At 46.2% G+C, this 22,239-nt stretch overlaps 1 protein-coding gene across 1 annotated transcript in view; it reads right to left on the reverse strand.

Moving 5' to 3' along the window:
• LOC146174621 (arylsulfatase B-like) overlaps nucleotides 1–22,239 on the reverse strand; it is a 52,354-nt gene that overhangs the window by 13,656 nt on the left and 16,459 nt on the right. Inside the window, exons 5-7 of the mRNA XM_084585418.1 lie at nucleotides 12,645–12,771; nucleotides 10,560–10,844; nucleotides 2,728–2,914 (exon numbers count right to left, since the gene is read on the reverse strand). Coding sequence (XP_084441544.1) covers nucleotides 2,728–2,914; nucleotides 10,560–10,844; nucleotides 12,645–12,771 — 599 coding nt within the window. The remainder of the gene's footprint in view (nucleotides 1–2,727; nucleotides 2,915–10,559; nucleotides 10,845–12,644; nucleotides 12,772–22,239) is intronic.

Consider the following 22,239-nt stretch of genomic DNA (forward strand, 5'->3'; position numbering starts at 1 on the left):
CTATCGTCACTCTTAAATGACTGGACTATAACTGGTGTAATGTAGTTCACTGCGTTATCTCCCTTTAAAAAATTTGCCGCGTTATCTTGAATCCGATCCTGCTTTCTTTGATTCTTCCCTAGCCAGCTTATATGGTGCCAGAATTTTCTTGCTCCGCCTCTAGAGGCATCGTGTATATCAGCCATCCAGCGATCGGTGGACTGTCTTACTTTACTTTGGACGAGGGCCTGCACTTGAAGTTTCTTGAATGAGCCAACTTGCACTGTCACCAAAGCAAAACATTTGTAAGTTTTCAGTGTTGGTCAATACGCAATAATATTTTAATCAAAACTATGATTTATTAGAAACGAAGAGTAAAAAGCAACCGCATGTCGCCAATGAGTCCAGAACCTACGGCCTCCGAGTTTCCCTCCCGACGCTCTGCCATCTGAACTACGGCGATGGCTGTTTTTTTTTTTATACGTTCTGATATATTTATGCTGCGTGTAGCTTATCTGCTGAGAGTTCACAACTGCCATCGTTAACCATAGCGATGGACGTGCAACATCCTGTCCATGTATTAATGTGAGCTGTGCAATAATCTTAGCTTTGCTATTGTATCAAAGCTGCTAGATTCGAGAACTGTTTTGAAGAAATGGAGTCGATCCAAGATATGTCGAATTATTGCTTATATTGAACTGTCACAATATCCCCTTTAATGTCACATGCAGAACTACAGGAGTGGTGTTCGCGTTTATCGAGCTCCCGTTCACCAGGCACATCCGATATATCGAAATGCGTGCCTTACCTCTGCAAGATGTGCTTCTCCCAATGGCGTCGCATGACCATTTGTCGCGTGCGGAGCCGCGTTACCTGTCAAGCTTTGGGTACTTGCTGGCAACACTTACGCTGTAACACAACGTTACGAGGTAAACTCCAAGTTCGCTTGAAAGTGGACTTCTGCCTGGAGTACTTGTTTTTAACGCGACACAACTGTCATGCGAAGAAGCCAGCACTCTGTGCTCTAGCTGTCGCGTAGTGAAGCCAGCCTTGCTGACCAAACGCTTGCGGCGGCTTTCGTGGGGCCTGATACGCTGCTGAAGGCGCGCTGAAGGAGAACAAGAAATAAATTGCACCGGATTGCACTTAAGTTGTTATTGCGTTTATACGGCACCAGTACCAGAATGAACCTCTTATCGTGAGTGGCGGCGTCTCCCAAATCATCGTCCATAGAATCTTTGCTGTGAACCCCAACTCCAACGGCACTTGTGCCACGCGGCGCTTGACGCGAGGTTTAGAGTGCGCGCTCGCGATCACGGAGTGCACGTGATGCAGCGCCCGGTGCGCCACTTCTTATGATGACTGGCGCGAGGTGACGAACGGCATGCGGGTGCGCACACCTGTGCTTTGCTGGTAGCAGCGCCCGCGGCGAGCGGCGGACTATACTAGTATGCCAGGGAGCAGCCCTTTGCCGCAGGAACATTGCTGCTAGAGCAAGTACACCATTTCCAAACTTCTGGGTCACAGAGGAGCTCATCAGCTGGCACTTTTCGTATATGCAATTATCTATATATCGAACTGTTTGGAGATACCCTTTGAATTCGATATATTGTCACGTAGTGGTGACGAGGTCGACGACACAAATGAAGGGGTCGATGACTGCACTAAAGAAACTCTTTATTTGGGCTGACTGGCGCCCGCAAAAGAACTAAGCAACTCGGCTGCGGCGATAGAAACAAACGTGCTCGTCGATCGTCGAACAAAGAATGCTCGTCACACTCGGCAACGCTCAATTTAAAGGCTGCACAGAACAATCTAGATAACGTCGCAAACAGCTACCAGCACGGGCTGGAACATTGTGGAAAGACACCCGAGTGGCCGGAACCTTCGAGACAGATCTCGGTGAGTCTTGCGCTACAACAAAACTGATAAAGGTGTGACTCACGACATCGAGCAGTAACAAACAAAGATTACGGAACTGATACGCGGTCCGGAATCAGAGTGATAAGCCTGTATGCCGGCGGCTGTTAAAAAACAACAAATACTGTTTTGAAGGTTTCGCGGCAATATTCGGAATGGACTCTATGTATAGTAACTCTGAATTGGTAGGGGTATGGTATATATCGTACGGTGCATAGAGTTCAGCGCTTTGAATTTACACTTTCTTACGTGTATTCTTGCATTGCAAAGCACATGGTCACTTTCGCATCGAATCTCAATGTAAAAGCTGCCGCCACAGTCAGGATGCGTTGGATGTGTATAGAATAATAGAGACACAAATAATAGAAGACTGCTGAATACGAGAGTAGCAAAGTGAACGGACGCGAACGAGGACCAGCAAGGCGAGCTGGCCGTCAAAAGAGGAGCCTAAGTGCCTCCCCCTCCCCACCATTTTATTTAAGGTTACACAATTACTACACCAACCTTTGCCTAGCAGAAAAAAAAAAACGCATTACTGTCGATAATATTTGTTTAGCGACCTTCTTACCTCTTTCTTAAATCTCGTCGCGTCAAGACCGCGAAATAAACCACGATCCCCAGTTTTAAGTGAACAAAGCTTTGCTGCTTGGCCTTCTGTTTTAGTAAGTGCTACCAGTCGTTAGAACCATGCGATAGATCATTGGAAGCCATTTCAGCTTTTCCTTGGTGTCATTGTAAGTTCACACATGCCCTAGAATCTGACCTGCGCTCGCGTAAGCTCTACAGGGGCTGCCACCGAGTGGCGTCAGCTGACCCCGGTGCCCTTACCAGCCGTCGCGTTCGTCCCTTAATGATCCACCGAGAACCAGCTTGTGCCATCCGACGCGTATGGCAGCCAGCTTGCGCTGGTAGTTGATGTTGTAGAGGAGCTCGGTGCGCGGTGAAGGCCGGTCGTCGACCAGCACAGTCCACAGGTCCTTGCCATCGATGGCTCCGAGGTCGGTGATGTCCCCGCCTGGCAGAAAACCGCACATCCCTTTCTATCAGTAGTTGAGCAATACTGCTTGCTTGTTTAACGCATTAGCGTTAAAGCGCACTTTTGAGGCAAATTTCGACGTCGTGACAAGTGAAACTTCCTGTTTGGTCAGCGCAGTGATGACGTCACCAGTCGCGATGAAACAAAACCACCATTGCGAAGTACCCTTTAAGAAAGAAAACGCTATTGCCCAAAGGAAAGGGAGATGTAGTGGGAATCCAACCACTGCCATTTCGTTTACCAGCCGGGCACGCTGAGAAGCTATATAGTTCAGTATGATAGTTTAGATGCCCTATACATTTATGACTCATAGCATAGAGGGGACCAAACTACACTACAACCTACTACACTACTACAACCAAACTACACTACAACAATATTTAGTTAGAATTAGGAAATTAATTAGCACTACAAATGCGCACTAAGTAGGTGTAGTGCTTTCATTTACTGCTTCGCATTACTGATTAGCACTAAGCAGTATTAGTTCATCATCATCATCCTCAGCCTGACGATACCCACTGCAGGGCGAAGGCCTCTCCCATATTCCTCCAATTAACCCGGTCCTGTGCTAGCTGCATCCACTTGACCACTGCGAACTTCTTAACCTCATCCGCCCACCTAACTTTCTGCCGCCCCCTGCTACGCTTTCCTTCCCTTGGAATCCAGTTTGTTACCCTAGGCGACCATCGGTTATCCTCTCTTCGCACTACATGTCCTGCCAATGTCCATTTCGTTTTCTTGATTTCCACTAGAATGTCAGTAACTTGAGTTATTTCTCTGACGCACTCTGCACGCTTTCTATCCCTTAATGTTACGCCTACCATTTTTCGTTCCATAGCCCTCTGGGTTGTCTTTAACTTAAGTAGAACTCTTATGGTTAGCCTCCACGTTTCAGCCCCATAGGTGAGTGCAGGTAAGATACAATTAACTGCTGTATACCTTCCTCTTGAGCGATACCGGTAAGCTGCTAGTCATAATCTGCGAGTGCTTGCCAAATTCGCTCCATCCCAATCTTATTCTTCTTGTTATTTCCTTTTCATGGTCCGGGATCTGCAGTTACTACCTGTCCTAAGTAGATATATTCGCCTACTACTTCCAGTACTTCGCTACCTAATGCAAACTGCTGTTCCTTCCCTAGGCTATTGAACACTACCTTAGTCTTCTGCATATTGATTTTCAAGCCTACCTTTCTACTTTTCTTGTCTAGGTCGTCAATCATTTAACAAAACGCATTGCTGGTTTAGTTGGTGAACCATGTTTTCGTAAAATGGTATTCAGCGCTACACAAAGACACGGACACAGCGCCTGCCCTGTGTTATTTTCCAGTGTCAGTGACTTTGTGTAGCGCTGAATATCTTTCTACGAAAACATCGCCAATCATTCTTTGCAATTCATCCCCTGAGATACTTAGCAAGACAATGGTATCAGCAAATCGCAGATTACTCAGGTATTCTCTATCTACTCTTATCCCTAACTGCTCCCTTTCCAAGTCTTTGAATACTTCTTCTAAGCAAGCTGTGAATAAAATTGGGGAGTTCGTGTCTTCTTGCCTAACGCCTTCCTTTATAGGAATTTTGTTAATTTCTTTATGCAGATCCTCCAGCACTTTCACGTACGGCTCGTCTACACCCTGATTTCGCAATGCCTGCATGACAGCCGAGGTTTCTACTGAGTCAAATGCTTTTCCGTATTACTTAACATTAATAATTAGCACTTTTAATTAAGACGATAAGTAAGCAACAGCGCATGATGTACATACGTCGACGCTATCTCATTTGCTTGGAAGTATACTGAAGTGTTCCCTGGTTTTAAAATGTTCTACTGGCATATTCTGATCTCCGGACCGGAGTGCGAGGCTAAGACTTGGAGAGAACCAGCTACCGCGTGGAGAAGGATAACAAACGTATGGCGAAAACACAAATTATAACTTAACGACATTGGGCAGAAGGCATCGCGAAGATTCATGGAGAACTTCGGATAGTATTACCTTAAGTGTAAGGCTAAGAAAATTTTTAATACAGTTGATGAATTTGAAAATGACTCATTTACAAAGGTGGTGAGAAGTCGGGCCCGGGCAGTGGCTATAGCGACAAAGATGAAGTAACCTAGCTAAAGCTGTCTTCAACTAGGAACCGGACAGAGCATCAGACTGAATAGTCTTCCCGAAAAATAAACTAAAAAACGCCGCTTTCATGTAGCGTCCAAATCTCCCCAAATTAGCTAAAAAGGAAGGTGTGCTGACAGTACTTTTCGCGGGGCTAGTGGGTGAAGCATGTATATTTTTTGAAAGTAATGCAGCGCTACTTTTCGAACATGCACGCACAAAGATAGGATGAGCGCTATAACTTCACCTATGTTTACTGAAGGGCACACGCGTTGCATTTATTTAGCCCTAAGATGGTGAGCGCATGCGCACTGCAGACATGGCTAACACAAAAACGTCTTTGTAGACTGAACAGAACAGATTACACTTTACTGGCTATTGCCTGCCTATCTGTGTTCAGGGAGATAGAAGTGTCGCTTCTCTCTGTGATAAAAAAAGATATATGACAATTCGAGAGCGCCCATTTCAACCGACGTATACTTTGTCACGTATACTTCGTGCTCTACGAGATCCAGAAAAGTATATATCTGTCGAACTGGGCGCTGCGCCAAAGGACGTGAGGGTCAACACGTAAGCTTTTAAAGGAACGCGTAGTTAAAGGAACGTATAGGACGTGTTCGATAATCTGCCCGCTCACTGCCGCTTTTGGGTTCAAGAAAACGAAAGAAAGAAAAAAAAAAAGCTCTGTGAGCCACGGCTCGAATAAATGAAAACTGTAAGTAGAAGTAAATACAGATTAGGGAACCGTTAGAAGTGATTTTTATTTTATGAAAGACTGAGGCGACATGTGGGTCAGCACCATTTCAATGTCCCTGCGAACAAATGAATACAGATTGCTAAAAAATAGGAGGTAAATTGTAGCTGTCTTCCTTAGACCACGATAATTTGTTTCTACCATGTCTGGAGAGCACATGCGCTTCCCACCTTCGTGCTAAATAAATACGTAAGGTGTGCCCTTCACTAAACATAGTTAGAGTCAGCACCCGTCCTCGCTGTCTTCCTGTATGAGTGTCTGAAAATAAAGCGCTGTTTTACTTTTGGCTCAAAGTTGAGTGCGTTACGACATTACTGTTTCCATCAGGCCTGTTCTATTGTCAATAAGTGAAAAAAGGGAAGCGTATTTAAATATTGTCATCATTAGCTCATTGTTCAACAAAGAAACATGTTGCCTTCGCGAGAAGATGAAGAATGAAATGGGGGCACCAGAAACGATGGACACAAAATGAATGCGATTCTTCAACCGAACCCTTACATTAAGCGCACTATGCGATGGGAACTCGCTCCGATAAAAGATAGCAGATCGCGTGAAAGGCAAAAAAAAAATATAAGAGATAAACTGCAAAAGGTAAATATAGAAAAAGATAACTACGCCAGTGGACATTTTAATGCTCTCCTCAAGAAAAAGAGCTGCAATGTCTAAAATGATCTATGATCCTGTTCGTAAGTAGACTGCCGATACATTTTCCTTTGTCTTATTCTGATAGTGTTAACGGCAGAATCACATACTACACGCTTGAAAACTTTAGCCACCATAGTGTAAAAGAAACCAGTATGTGATTTCGAAAAGACTCATACTTTAACCTTGACATGTCCAGCCAGTTTGAACTTATTTAGCATTACGCCTGAACAACCGAACTTTCATCAAGCCCTCGATTGGAATGCACAGCTTCCCAGAGCCACAGCGTTGACCGTACGTAGTGTGCGACTGCGCACATGGGCTTTATTTGGTTTGATTTTCAAAAAGAGTGGGATAGAGATATGAACCTCGTACTAGGCGGTAACAGACTGTTGACCTCCCTTAGAGTGAAAAGTGAGAACGGTCCCTCGTTATCGGGGCGTTCGTTTAACCCAGCGCTGCGCGTTTCCATATCACCGCTGCGGCGATCCGTCGCTTATGCTAATATTTCTTATCCGACCATGTACATACGTTCTTCAGAGGAAACCAGCCAGACAGATGAAAAAGAAGGATAGACTAAAAGCGACAAACATAATACGCGAAAGACATATTTCCTTCAGTAAGTCACAGTTGATAGTCCGGTCGTTCTGGTGCCTGTGTGCCTCACTTTCCTTGTCCTTCGTCTTTTTGACTTGGTTGACTCTTGAATATGACCTACGCAACCTTTTTACTTCATTCTCTCTTGCTATGTTTTTCTGTCGTTCATAGTTACTGCGTACTTTGTCTTTTCGTGTTGGTGTCATAGTTAATTGCATCAGAAGCAACCAAGTCATGCAGGTGTCCGTTTTCTATTCACAACTCCGGAAAAACGTTACGTGCCTGGCAACAGTGGACAACATGAACAATGAGGGCCGTCCTATGCAGGTTCGTGACGGCAATTTTACTTGGTACTGTGCTTCGATTTATAGGTTGCGGTGTCGAATTCGCGATGCTTTGTCGAACGAGAGCAGATTACAGCGGCCAGCCACTTTTGCCTGACCGGACTGGATAACCACAATTTCCGAAATCGTCACACTGTAGACCACTGTACTTATATAAAGACTGTCGGATTGCAGAGTGATCCGCACCATATCGCTCTCAATATAAATTGCCTCTTCGGACAATCAAACCGTGTGGGAAGCCAGTGCATACGCATTAATGGCTTTTCTGAAAAATGCGAAATCTCGTGCGCAGAATTTATTCCGTGCTACAGGAAACTGGTTTCGATGTTTCCCTTAAACTGACTGCATACGTTAATTTTCGTCTTTTCAAATCAGCTTGATGGATGAAACTGCATATCTGCATAGCCAGATATACAGTTGATGAGCATGTAATGAAGGCGTTAGAAACAACAAAAAGGCTGCTCTTGATGTAAAATTTGAACATCCGTAAAGATGTTTTGAAGCTTAGAATTCTGAAACCATGTTTTGACGCCTTCTGTGGGGGTCCAGCCGCGTCGTCATCGGATCACACAGCATTGTGTTGCAGTAAGCAGTATCATGAAGATATTTTTTTTGTTATTTTTGGAAAAGCCAGTGTTATGCGTGCTACAAAAGAGTGAAGTAAACGACTATTCATCCAGGGGAACATGCGAAAAGGTCGTTTCGAGTTAGTACTAATTCACACGGGCTAACTTGCGCTTGCAGATTGATTCTGAGTTTTGATTCGATGACAGACAGGTATATATTGTGGAAGCCCGGTCAGCTTCAGGAGAGCAAACTGCATAGGAACACGAAGTGGATAGTTTTGCGATTTCGTTTTATAGGTTCCAAACAAGCAACAATTTAAATGGAAGTAAGCGGTGGAGAGAAGGGGGAGGGAGCACAGGAGGTTGAGCAAATAAGGCCAAGATAAATCCCGAAAGTGTGACCTAGTGATGCGCTATGAAAGTGCTCCCTGTTCAACCAGTTCATCGTCTACTTCGATTGTGGTTGACAGCGCCTAAACACACGGACAGAGCACAGAAAGCGAAAGGACGACGACACACCTGCGTTGCTGTTACCTGCTACCGCCTGTGTCGTTGCTCTTTTCGTCTTCTATGCTCTGCCCGTGTGTTTAAGCGCTGTCAACCACAATGAATCAACTCCAACTAGCCCGATATCTTTCCCTATCTACGTCTTCCACATCACGTCTTACCACGTCGGCCCAGTAGTGCGCGCATGGTGGCAATGACACACTGGCACGCTGAGCGAGAGATTGAGCGCACTGAAATTTTAACCGCATGGGTTAGTTGTCTAGGCCAGCCACCAATTAAAACAACGTAAAATCAGCTGGAGATTCTACTGTAAACTCTAAGACAAATTCAATCCTCAGTGACAGCGCGTAGAAATCGAAAATGCGCGATGATAACATGATGAAGTAACAATAAATTAGTGGTTAAAATGTAAGGTCACTATTTCTGAGAAGGCAGAAGTCGTTTGGAGTGAAATCATTAGCTACAGTGGTCACAGCCAAATTTTTTCGAGTGAACATGTTCATCCATAACGTACTTGCTCCGGGCAGCGTCGTCTGCTAACCCAAATGAAGAGAGAAAATACAGTTCGCGTACATTTGAGCGAAAAGGCACATAAAATAGAAAGCACGAATGACCGAAGATGGCAATAAGAAAAAACAGATACTGAAGCGCTAGCAACGAACGACACATTAGAACACAGCACAGTGTCCCCTCCTATGCCGTTCTTCGTTAGCCGTCAATTATTTTTCACGATGGACGTTTACCAATGAGCTCAATTATCTACTTAGCATTTGCAGCATTTGCTCTGAGTCGCTGTTTCACGAAAGATTACGTTACTGTTAAATTAACACACAACAAATGACAATTTTTCAGCGCGGTAAGGTGCAATTAAGTCAATCCAGCAGCAGAACGAAGTGGTTAGACCTTGAAATACATACACAGCACAGCGCAATAGAAGACGCACTTCAACGGCTCGCCGTATCGCCCTGTCGAGCGATGCCCTACTCCGAAAACCCCAAGCTCCTGCCTACTTTCCAGCACCCCAAGATAAACAATGCGAAAAACCGACACAGTTTACGCCTGTGCCGTAGTACCCGAAATCAGCAGAAGCTGTTCGCCAGCCCGCGGCACACCATTCCGATTGCGTGCAGGCTAACCTTTTGTGCTCTCGATCGCGTTCGACACAGAGCGACTTTGTCCAGTCGACGATTAGTTCAGTCTCCTGTCACGTGGGAACCGAATGACGGCAGCCCTGCGGCAACCACGCCATACTCTAAACATGATAGTCCAGATCGGGCATATAGCCAGCTTTGATGTTAATGATGTTACCCGGGTTAATTGGAAAAATATGGGAGAGGCCTTCGCCACGCAGTGGGTATAGTCAGGCTGAGGATGATGATGATGTCACTGCGTCGAGACACTAGTGCATACAGTTTCCTGCGCCGCAAGCAGAAGCATGGACCTCCACGAAGTATGACATTCAGGAGAGAAATCCGTGCGAAGCTTCAGAGTGTACAGTGAGTGCAACTTTCTGCGGTTAATCAGCAAGGCAACGGGGGTGCGTCTTTCCCTGCAGTGTTACTCCGCCCATTAATTCTCGGATATATGACCTCTTTTATGGTTTCGGTTTCAGTTCTAGCTTTGAGTTGAAATACTAGTTTTCGAGCCCCAAGCTACACAAATGTTTTCCCTTACACCTCAGAAAGCCTACGTGAACATACATTCGCGGCTAATCAGTAGCTTACAAGGCGTACTTTGTCATAACAGGTTCATTGTGAAAGCTCACAGGAATCGGCAGGGAGACAGGGCAGACACAGCCAGCATACGTTTGGCGGGATTGCCGACAGGTACGTAGGCATCCATATGAGCCCTGTGCATTACACCGAAGAAATAGTGCGGTACACTAAAGATGTGCTGGTTAATTTTACAATACGATCTTATGTAATAATAATGTTAATAATTACAGAATAGTACAAGTTTTCACAGCAGGATCCGCGAAAGTTTCGAAGGGACTATATTCTGCAGAGAAGTGGACTGGTGGGCTGCATAGCCGCGGAAAGTTGTCGCCGAGTACAGTGTAAAATGCTACCGCTTTAATCTGCGAAACAAACGCTCGCCCCTCGCGACGCACCGGCGGCCGAGTAGAGGGTAGGAAGCCAATCGGTGATGTGCATAAGTTGTGTGGCGGTGCGCGGCCTGGCCACCTTGGCGCTCCAGACAAGCGCCGTGGTACGCGTGGCCCCTTCCCACAGAGAGAGCTTGGACCCGCGCAGAGGCCAGTTGGAGCCGGCGGCTGGCTCGAAGGCGTCTCCGCCGCCCGTCGCGACGAACGCCAGCACGGTGTCCTCGAGCACGTGGCGATCCCGCAGCGCCCCGAACACCCGGCCCATAGAGTCGTCCAGCGCCGAAACCATCGCTGCGTCGTCAGCCGCAGTCGCGTAGAATTAAAACCAGCGAGTGTATCGAAAGAAAAGGGTAAAAAGACAACCAATGAGGTAAAACCTAACCAGGCTGTGCATTGTGTGCTCTGCACAGGCAAAGGTTCTGCCCCGCGTACAGGCTAGCGCTCTATTTTCGGGATTGCAAAGAATGCGGAAAGTACGCCTCAAGAGAGAATTCCGCAAATTACGACTCTTATATAAGGTTAATGGTATTTAAATTTGCATCATGCAAAAAAACATTTCATAGTGGCTTCTTTAGATTTTCAAGCCCCGCTCACCTTTCCTCTCCAGAGGAACGTTTTCCGTCAGGAAATTTGATGAGCCCAATAAACTTAGTTTTACAATGAAAGCCATCAATGATCATCTACAGGCATGTATGAAATTTCATGCAAAGTTCCAGAGTGGTCGCCAGCTCTGTACCTTAAGAGCTGGAAACGGCTAAAGAGAACCCTCTATGCACTGAGTGGGACACTATCATTTTTTAAGCTACAGACAGCGCTGGAAATTCTGAAAAAAGAAAGTGTTGATGAAAGACGCATTTTATTAAATGCGTCGAAGAATTGGCATCTAAGCTCACTGTTTTTAGATATATTGTTGTCCTTCTAGGAAGCATGAAAGGGAAGCCCAATAACAGCACAGAGAGTGCTAAGTTATAGTATAACACAGACAGAAGCTATAGTAGGTGAACTACTCTCTCCGAACCGACCTCCTCCTCCTCCTCCTCCTTCTCCTTAACTACAACAACAAATAAATTTCCGAATTCAATATGGCCGCTAATGTGTACATGATTAAACGGTTCACAAGGAACGGCGGGGCCATCATTGCTGGACAGTAGCACATCAATGTGACAGCAATAGAAAGATAGTGGAAGAATGAGGGTTAGAAGTCTCTTTCCTGAGGAGATGAAGAAAGGTAATGAGCCTACATAAATATGTGATCTGTACAGTAACGAAAGAAAACGATTGCAGTGCGAATCGATCGAAGTGTTAAACAGGCGATTCCGATCAACGTTTATGCTAACCGCATAAAAATAAAAGATGCACTAACGGCTACTGAATACGACAAGAACAAATATGGGAACAGCGTAGGTCTGAAAGCTTTTTAAGCAGACAAACACGAAAAGAGTGATACAAGAAAGCGGACCGAGGATGTGAAAAGATTTTTCGGTTGGGCGGGTCGATCTATCGGTAATCTAGAAAACGTTGCTAATTTTCCTCCAGTGTCATCCATTCATTGTGGCGTGGAGCCGGCGATATGTGTCGTGCATTCGATTCGCGTTTTGGGCCATGGAACGAAAGTGTTCCGAAACAAAACACAGTATACCACGGATCTTACCGCCATATCTCCTTGAAATTGGAAATTGGGCTTCATACTTACCAACTCCCCACGGTTATTTCATGGTGGTTAGCATAGGTAGGCGCCCGATTGCAGCAGGAAATAGAAGCGGCCACCGACTAACAAGTGCTGAAACATATCTCTTGTTTTGATATTCAATTTACTTGCGGCAATATCGGAGTTTTAAAATTTCTTTACAGCACCCATTTTCCTAATTTTGTGTTGATAACATCTCTCGGTTCAAAAACTTGCACATAGTTTTTATTGCTGCCCAAAGACGCCGTGACAGTCAGGTATGCTCCGAGTTCTGGCCTTAACAGACTGTCGGATTTCAATTTTGATGCACTGGCCCTGAGCGAATTTTCGCCATCGGTATAATAAAATGAAAAGTTGAAGCTTTCCACAGTGTCTTCAGGCCGGTGTAATTACTTGGTCCTTACCGGCGTGCATGCGTCGTCCGAAGTCGTTGATATGCTCCACCTTCTTGACGTTCTCGGTGGGTGCTTCAAGCGGGTGATAGGAGTTGCCCACGTGAACTGCTTGGTGGGACAGGTACAACAGCAGCGGCTGCATAGGAAAGCAACACTCGGGCCATGCAGGAATTCACTGAGGCAGAGGAGCCGAAGCCGGCGCTATATCACTTGCCTCTAAGGACCTCTTCACCCATTTCCCCCAGAGCATTCAAGCCGATTGTCCGTTGTGCATGCTTTTATTTATTTGGTAGAAATAAACGCATTCGTTGTTAAATACAACAGCAACAACAACAAATAACAAAATGTAAATTTCAAATGAACTCTGTCTAATTTCGTCATTCGATTTATTCTTCGGTGTCGACTCCAAAGAAGAGCTAGCAACCGCACTATAAACGTGGATGGGGGTGTAACCGAGCTCAAATGTCTGCGCACAGAACACTGTCCTTTGCGAATAGCGTTTCGTTTTTAAACAGAATTGAATACGAATAGTTTTTCATGATGATGATGATGATGATGATGATGGGTTTTAATGGCGCAAGGGCGTCTCAGGCCAAAGAATGCCAAACACAAGGTGAACGATGTACTCAAGTTGGGGTAATATGCTGGCTGTGACGTTTCGTGAAAAGATAAAAAAAAGTGGTGTATAGGGCCTAAAAATTCATTCGCTCGGTACAATCTCTAAACACAATCTCTAAAAAATGATATATACATGCTTTAAAAGATATAATATGGGGTAATATGCTGGCTGTGAGGTTTCGTGAAAAGATAAAAAAAAGTGGTGTATAGGGCCTAAACATTCATTCGCTCTGTACAATCTCTAAACACAATCTCTAAAAAATGATATATACATGCTTTAAAAGATCTCATCCGTCTTCCCAAGGAGGAACGGGCTGAGACCCACGTCGATGGGAAATTTCCTGCAAAGCCTACTTTCGATAGGAATTTGAGCACACGTTGTAAAGGAAACATTGGGTTGTCACCAAGAAAAATGAATGGGTGGACAGGTATTTAGTTAGTGTACAATGAGGGAAAATGACGCCTCCTTTCTGGTTCGAGTTGTTCACATATAATTAAAACATGAATGAGAGTAAGCCGATCACCACAATTCGAACAGTCTGGTGCCAATAGGTTTGTTAAAATATATGTGTGTGTTGTGTATGAGTGACCAATTCTCAGTCTGCAAAGAGCTACTTTTTTAAATCTGTCTCGTTTTTCTGTGGTGCAACTGCTTATCCTTGGCTTTATTGCATGTAGTTTATTTTCTGTTGCAGCGTCCCATTTTCCTTGCCATTGTTGCCGAATCATGTTTTTTATGCGTGGCTTGAGGTCATGATAACTTATCTTGTCAGTTTCTGTGTTATTTCGAAGAACAGCTGACACAGAAAGCCTATCAGTTAGCTCATTGCGAGGTATACAACGGTGGCCTGGTACCCAACATAGTGTAACTTTCAGTTCTAATTTATGGGCATACATGAGGTTGTAAAAGAGAGAATTTAGAACTGGGGTTCTTATGCCATTTCGAAGAAGATAGAGAGGTTAAAATGCTTAAGGTGTCTGTGTAGATTACCGCTGTACGTATCTTGTTTTCAATAATGTGTCTGACAGCTAGCAGGATTCCATAGCATTCAGCGGTAAATATACTTGTATGTCTGTTCACTGTTCGTGAAAGGGAAAATTGCATGTCAATGTGCTGCACAGGACACTTGAGCAGACTTTGAAGAACCAGTGTAATACTCATCGCAAGTGTACTTCACCTGAAGCGACATGAAGTGCTGCTCTATGGCAGTGGGGTTGCGTGTTTCCCCACTACAAGAAACGACAGTTCACAATTAACAGCGTGCATTTCCTAAGGAGCAATTACGTCTTTTATTAAGGCTGTATGAAGACTGGCGAGCGTAATGTCCAGATGTTCAATATCAGTAGCTAGTCTGATTGGGTAGGGTGGTGTTATTGATGGTTTTCTTGAGAAAATTTCTGTACTAGTTGTGTCGAGCAGGAGCCGTCGACATGGATGATCCACTTGGCATAGTACCATTGTACCATACGTTACACCAGTAAATTGTCTTCTTCGTTACAGTGACCACCGGTTCGCCTCGACATAGAGGCTAGCAATCGGGCTAGTTCTGAAAATACCCCTGGCGAGGCGAAGGCTAAGGTGGTGCACCGGGTCGAGCAATTTTAGAGCAGAGGATGATGCTGACCCATAGACCATCGAGCCGTAGTCAATGCGCGATAGAGTTACGTTATTGAGAACGCTCAGGAGGCAGCCACGGTCTACGCCCCATGACTGGTGAGACAGAATTTTTATTAGAGTCATTGCCTTGAGACATTTCAGTCGCAGCTGTTTTATGTGCGCAATGAAGGGAAGCTTTTTGTCGATAACTATGTCAAGAAATTTATGTTCTTTTTGAACTACAAGGCTCTGACCATTGAGTGCTATGTTGGGGTCAGGTCTGATGCCACGCTGCTCGGTGAAAAGTATGCAAACACTCTTTCCAGTGTTAAATTTAAACCCATTGTCATCAGCCCATTCAGAGTTTTTTAACACGCGGCTGAATCTGACGTTCACAGATGGCCAAGTTGCAAGATTTGAAGCTTATCTGGACGTCATCAACATATACAGAGCAAGAAATGGTTCTTGGCAGCACGCTTTTCAGAGAGTTCATTTTGACTATAAAAAGGCTGCAGCTGAGGACACCACCTTGAGGGACAACATTTTTCTGTATGTACAACTTTCAGTATGTATTGCCAATACAAACTTTGAAGACAAGTAACTTCGTATCATATTCAACATGTTCCCTTTGATGCCGAGAGAGAAGAGGTCGCGGATAATACCATAGCGCCAAGGGGTATCATATGCTTTTTCAAGAATGAAAAAGACCGATAAACAATGTTGTTTGTGTACAAAATCATCCCTTGCATACGACTCAAATGCAATGAGCTGATCCGCTGTTGACCGCCCAGCTCTAAAACCAGCTTGGGTTTCGTCGAAAAGACCATTGTATTAAAGGAAATGAAGAAGGCGACGATTTACCATTTTTTCAAAAAGCTTGCATAGGCAGCTGGTTAGAACAGCTGACAGCAAATGTGGGCTCTTTTTCGGGTTTTATTATTGGAATGATTGCTTCCTTCCATGCTTTAGGAAAGCGTCCTGTGGCCCATATTTTATTATACAGGCAAAGTAGGGTTTGAAGCATGTCCACATGCAGCTGCCTCAGCATTCCGTATGTGATTCTGTCAGGAACTGCTGCTGAGTTCTTACATGTGCCTAGGGCAATCTTCAGCTCCTGCAAGGTGAATGGGCTATTGTACCCTCCAGTGCAGGGTCTTTTATCGTGTATAGGCTTCCTCTCCTCAGTCGCCTTGTGCCGCAAAAAGGGATCTGTATAGTGCTCCAAGCTGAATATGTATTCAAAGTGTTTCCCTAGAGGAATAGTTTTTCAGCTAGTGTTACGTTCCGAGTAGCTGGTGGCTGTGAACGCTAGAAGACTTGAGCATTGTGCTGCGAGCGCGCCAGCAGAACCTCCGCGCCACGGGGTGCCAGCGAGGGCACGGTGCTCTCATTAGGAAGGAGAGCGTCCTGCTCGGACTTGACATGTTTATGAGGGTCGCGAAGAGCGACCGTCACCTTCTCCTCTCCCTGCATTGGAACTCCGGGGTGGGCCCGGCTCGGCCACCCACGGACCATCGCTTCCGGGAACCGCGGCTGGGTCACGTGACCACGTTGTGCGGAGTGCGGCCAGCAGAGGTGAAGAAGAGTCTTCCTCCAGCAGCAGACGAGAACGGCTGCTCGGGGAGCCCGCTACCTTTTTAGGGCCTGGGGCCCTCTTCGTTTCTTTGGGTCGCTTTTATTTAAATAAAGACCCGTTTTAAACCTTCACGGAGTCTGCAGCCCGTACCTCGCAATAATCTGGTTGGCAGCGGTGGGATTAAGACCAAGGCTGTGGGACAACTGCTGACGGGAGAGCGTCTTCGACGATCCGGGATCGACGGAGCTCCGCTACGTGGCTCAGGGAGTCACCTACGTCACAGCGCAACGTGAAGACCAGGCGTGAAAGCAACCGCTCAAGTGGACAACTGCTGACGGGAGAGCGTCTTCGACGATCCGGGATCGACGGAGCTCCGCTACGTGGCTCAGGGAGTCACCTTCGTCACAGCGCAACTTGAGGGCCAGGCGTGAAAGTAACAGCTCAAGAGACAACTGCTGACGGCAGAGCGTCTTCGACGATCCGGGATCGACGGAGCTCCGCTACGTGGCTCAGGGAGTCACCTTCGTCACAGCGCAACTTGAGGGCCAGGCGTGAAAGTAACAGCTCAAGAGACAACTGCTGACGGGAGAGCGTCTTCGACGATCCGGGATCGACGGAGCTCCGCTACGTGGCTCAGGGAGTCACCTTCGTCGCAGCGCAACTTGAGGGCCAGGCGTGGAAGCAACCGCTCAAGGAGCAACCTCGACGATCTGGGATCGCCGGACTTGGCAGCTCGTGACTCCGGGAGGCACAGCGGCCATCGCAGACTCTTGGTTGGGTGAGTGCTGGAGCGACTACGTATTGCCAGACGAGCTAGAACTGGGTTCTGTTCGGGCAAAATTTCATTAATCACCACTGGGTGTGCGATTAGTTGAAGGCTTTGTAGTCGGCTCTCGTCAACCATGGACATTAAGAAGTTAAGTAAGGATGAACTGCTGCTGTTGGCAGCTGAACTTGGTTTAGAGATAAGCCAAAGTAGGAGAAAGCCAGAAATTCGCCTCGCTATTGAGGAGGCGGGCTTTGAAGAAGACGAGCTAACTGACGCTTGGGAAAAGATATGCCGAATCGAAAAAGAGAAAGCTGATGAACGAGAGAAGCAGAAGGAGAAAGAAAAGAGGGAGGCTGAGTTGGAAGCTGAGAGAGAGAGTAAAAGAATGGAACTCGAGATTGAAAAGACAAGGCTCGAGCGGGCAAGGATAGAACGCGGAGAAAGTGCCGTCACACCTCAGGGAGGTAACGTAAAGATGACGAACTTGCTTCAGCCGTTCAAAGTTGGCGATGACATCGCTCTCTATCTCATCAATTTTGAGAGGATGTGCGAGAGACACAACATTAGCCGTGACATGTGGCCGGAAAAGTTAATGGCATTGCTTCCTGGAGAACCTTCGCAGGTCGTAGCACGCTTGAGTGCTAGTGAAGCGGGTGACTATGATTTGGTGAGATCAAGCCTGCTCGCGAAGTACAGGATTTCAACGGAAGAGTTCCGGAGGAGATTTCGCACGTCTCGAAAAAAACAACATGAAAGCTTCTTGGAATTCGCCTGTACATTAAACGACAATTTAACGCAGTGGGTGAAAGGTTCAAAGGCAGAGGAATTCAAAAAGCTGAAAGATTTGATCTGCCTTGAACAATTTTTTGAGACCTTACCTGAAAACATTCGTTTGTGGGTCAGGGACAGGCAAGAGGGACTGTCAGTAGAGAAAGCGGCGCAGCTTGCAGATGAATATGTGGCAAGCCGCAACTTTAAGCCAGGTAAGGCTGGGCAGGATTTCAGGAACGAGAATCAGGGGCAGAAACTCTACCATCGAGAGCAGCAGAAGCCTCGTGTAGAACCCCGCGTCAGAGAACATGGTTCACTGCACCCCGATACTTCACGCAGAGCCGATGAATCAGGTAGTAAGGAGAGTAGTGATCATTCGGAAGAATTTGAAAAAAGGAGGCCCTTGGCATGTTACAACTGTAAAGAGCCAGGGCATTTCGCGCGAAACTGCACGAAAGAAAGGCAGGTGTTCGCTTCAGTGAGAGACCACCCGAGTAACAACGAACTCCTGAAACCGTACACTAAGGAGTGCACTGTAAATGGTCAGTTGTGCAGAGTTCTCCGGGATTCGGCCGCAACCATGGACGTAGTCCACCCTAAATTTGTTGCAAAAGAAGACTATGTGTCGGAGTGTGCGTGGATACGTCAGGCAGTAAGTGAAGATTCCGTTTGTCTGCCAATGGCTAATGTTAAAATTGAGGGGCCATTTGGCACAGTAAACACAGTAGCGGCTGTGTCGAAGGGTCTGCCCGAAGGCTACCCGTACCTTTTTTCAAACAGCTCGGAATCATTGCTAAATGAAAAGGGTTGTGGCTTCGCTGACACCGAAGCCCATGTGATGACTTTAACTCAGGCTAAAGCGCGACAACATCCTCAGAAGTTGATCTACCATGATTGGGAGAGTTCAACTGATGCCAGCAAATTAGTTAATCCGGAGGTAGTAGTGGAACGGGATAAAAGGAGACCTGAAAGGTCGGAACAAAGTGAGGCTGACCAAGCGCACACGTCACTGAGCAGTCAGCGTTTTAATGAGATTGAGAGTGAGTTAAACACTTCTTTTGTCGCTCCTACTGCATGTAGCCTTGATCAGCTACTTGAGGCAAAAAAAGGGCAGCTGAGGTCGGAGCAGAAGGCTGACCCGACTCTAAAGGTATGTAGTGGCGATTTGGCTGAAGGAGTCTCGTCACAGAACATTTCCTTCCGGGAGAAGAACGGGCTTTTGTACAGGCATTATGAAGACAAACGAGGAAAAACCGATTTGGTAACCCATGATATCGAATTGATATCCGAGGTTTCTTTCAAGTTTAAGCTATACCTGTCGTCTGTTAGAACACTAGAAGTTGTGAGGAAAGAGGTCGACAGAATGCTGGAACTCGGGGTGATTAAGAAGGGAAGCGAGAACGAAAATGTAGATGGTTTGAGCAGAGGTTTTAAGCTACGAGGCGTTAAAAAAAAAAAAAGAAAAAAAAAGAAAGAAAGAAAGCCTCTCAGAACTCTCGTTTAGTTTTGTGTTGTATTTTTTCCATGTGTTGCCGAGGGCCGAATACTTGGTCGGGGAGGACCGGCATGGGGCAAAAAATTCTGTAAACGACGTCTGGCAGTCGTTCGTCGCTTGGGCACCACCGACCAGGGGTTTCCGCGAATGTGTGCGTGCAGAGCGAGCGCGAGTGTTGTGCTTTGTGTTGGCCTTCTTCCGACCCTGCATCTGGGGACGCAGCCTCGGCGAAGGACTTCATCCGGGGGAGGAGTCTGTTACGTTCCGAGTAGCTGGTGGCTGTGAACGCTAGAAGACTTGAGCATTGTGCTGCGAGCGCGCCAGCAGAACCTCCGCGCCACGGGGTGCCAGCGAGGGCACGGTGCTCTCATTAGGAAGGAGAGCGTCCTGCTCGGACTTGACATGTTTATGAGGGTCGCGAAGAGCGACCGTCACCTTCTCCTCTCCCTGCATTGGAACTCCGGGGTGGGCCCGGCTCGGCCACCCACGGACCATCGCTTCCGGGAACCGCGGCTGGGTCACGTGACCACGTTGTGCGGAGTGCGGCCAGCAGAGGTGAAGAAGAGTCTTCCTCCAGCAGCAGACGAGAACGGCTGCTCGGGGAGCCCGCTACCTTTTTAGGGCCTGGGGCCCTCTTCGTTTCTTTGGGTCGCTTTTATTTAAATAAAGACCCGTTTTAAACCTTCACGGAGTCTGCAGCCCGTACCTCGCAATACTAGGTTGTCGAATGGAATGCGACCAGTGCAACGTGCCTACCGAATCGTTATGTGAATTAAATAATGATACAACAGAGTCGAATACGAAAAACGTTTTGTACTAATATTCGCTACTTATGCCAATATTAGTGCACCAGTGGTGACGCTGCGTTCAGGTCTGTAAATTACGGGGCTAGAGCTATGTTAAAGACGCCACACTGCTTTAACCTAAAGGCGGAAACATACCTTCAGTGCGTCAAAACCACGAACTTGAAGTTTACGCATAGAAAAATTACCTCTGCTATTAAAGAGAAAGGATATAAACTAGAGACAGACCTCAGGAAATGAGACGGGCGGCAGCTACGTATGAGGACGAGGAGTAAAAAGTATTTATACCATTGCGTCTCAGCCTTAGGGTCCTAAGTTCATGAAGTTGGTTTGGTTGATTGTGGTTTAGGATAACTGAAATTGCCAACAGAACAATGAAGAAGGAAGAGACACGAGCGCTGCTAACTACTGACTTGCTATTGTATGCGGAGTGAAGGTTCGTGTGCTTGGTTAATCCGCTTGGCTTTCTTTTATATTGCTCCACGTGCTACAGAACGTCAGCTGTTAGCAGTGATCATGTCGTGTCTCTTCCTTTTATCCTGTTCTATGAGCGATTTTAAATTATCTATAGTACCATGTTTGAGCAATATGAACTCCTCCACACATGTGGACCGCGTAGTAGAGATGTAGCGCTCATCCCACGCATACTGGCTGCAGCGGGATAGTACATTGCGCCCGTTCGGGTGCTGGTCTTAAGCGAAAGCCTTTTTTGCCTCTTGAGAACAGTGACGAGATTCTATGAACGGAAGCTGGGAAGGAAATGTGTGAGCAGATATGTTGTTATATCTATATTTAAAAACAAAATGTTTCAATCCAGGAACGATCTCCCTAGACCTAAAGAAAATTCTCCCGACTTAGGGACAAGCAAGTAAATCTAGAGCGAGTTTCTCCCCACGTGGATATCACGCCGTGGCTAACAACAAAAGAGAGATGACCTAAGGACATGACGTCACGTTACCTAAAACAAAAGCAGAGCTCTTGCCGCAGATGTCACACAGCGTCGCGATGTCCGAGTCGTCTGGTACAAGGGGAGTTGCGATACGCTCAAACAGTCAAACCAAACAGATGAAAGATAGTCGTTAAACACTGAGAGACGCAAGCGTACAGCATATATGTGTACACTGCATTGCATTGGATGAGCAATAACGTTCCAACAACGGGACCCATATCTCCAAAATGTGGTGAAACCGCAGTTGGGATGGAGCCCCCAAATAGAACCTCCACGCTTTTGCATTACCACTCGTAATGGTACTAAGTGCACACCTTCAATTTTTATGACAATCCTAAAAAAATACAGAGGGCTTTATTCGAACCTTGTGCGAATCATTGGAGGAGTATTAAAAAAGAATTAAAAACATTTCATTCATTTTGAATAATTTCGAAGGATGACTATTTTCTTCGTTCGAAAAAGTGCACAGGAGTATATTCAGCTCAGTATTGAAAGCTTTCAAATGATCGAAGTTTTCTTGGCAGAATGGACGGTGTCGGTGGTAGCTACATGCCATGTCTCGACCTTTTCTAGGCTCCGTAGGCTCCGTCTTTATTTAAAGTACCCCATGTGATTTGAACGCGGTAAACTGTCGAAACTACAAACAGGAACTGGTCCTAAGTATTGCTCACTTAAGGCTTATCATTGAGCAAGTTGATGCACGTAGGCTTAGAAGGAGCGAAAAGCCGAAATTCACTCTAGAAAAGGTTTCAATGGTGGGTTGGATAGAAAACTCTTATTTTTGCCCGCTGAGTTCCCTAGGGACGCATGGGATAATCAGCACCTACCAGATGACACACACACACATTGGGAACTGAAGCCCGTGGAGCCATGATGCCCATGTAGTGATTTAGAGGGCTTAACATTGCTACTAGTTAAAGGACAGCACTGACGAAAGTCTACTTCAACTGCCGCCGTGATGCAGTTGTTAGGGCGCCCAACTGCTGAACCCAAATACGCGGGTTCGAACCCCGGCCACGGCGGCCG

Source organism: Amblyomma maculatum, chromosome 11 (genome assembly GCF_055883805.1).
Source record: "Amblyomma maculatum isolate TAMU_Amacu chromosome 11, ASM5588380v1, whole genome shotgun sequence".
Classification (NCBI taxonomy): domain Eukaryota; kingdom Metazoa; phylum Arthropoda; class Arachnida; order Ixodida; family Ixodidae; genus Amblyomma; species Amblyomma maculatum.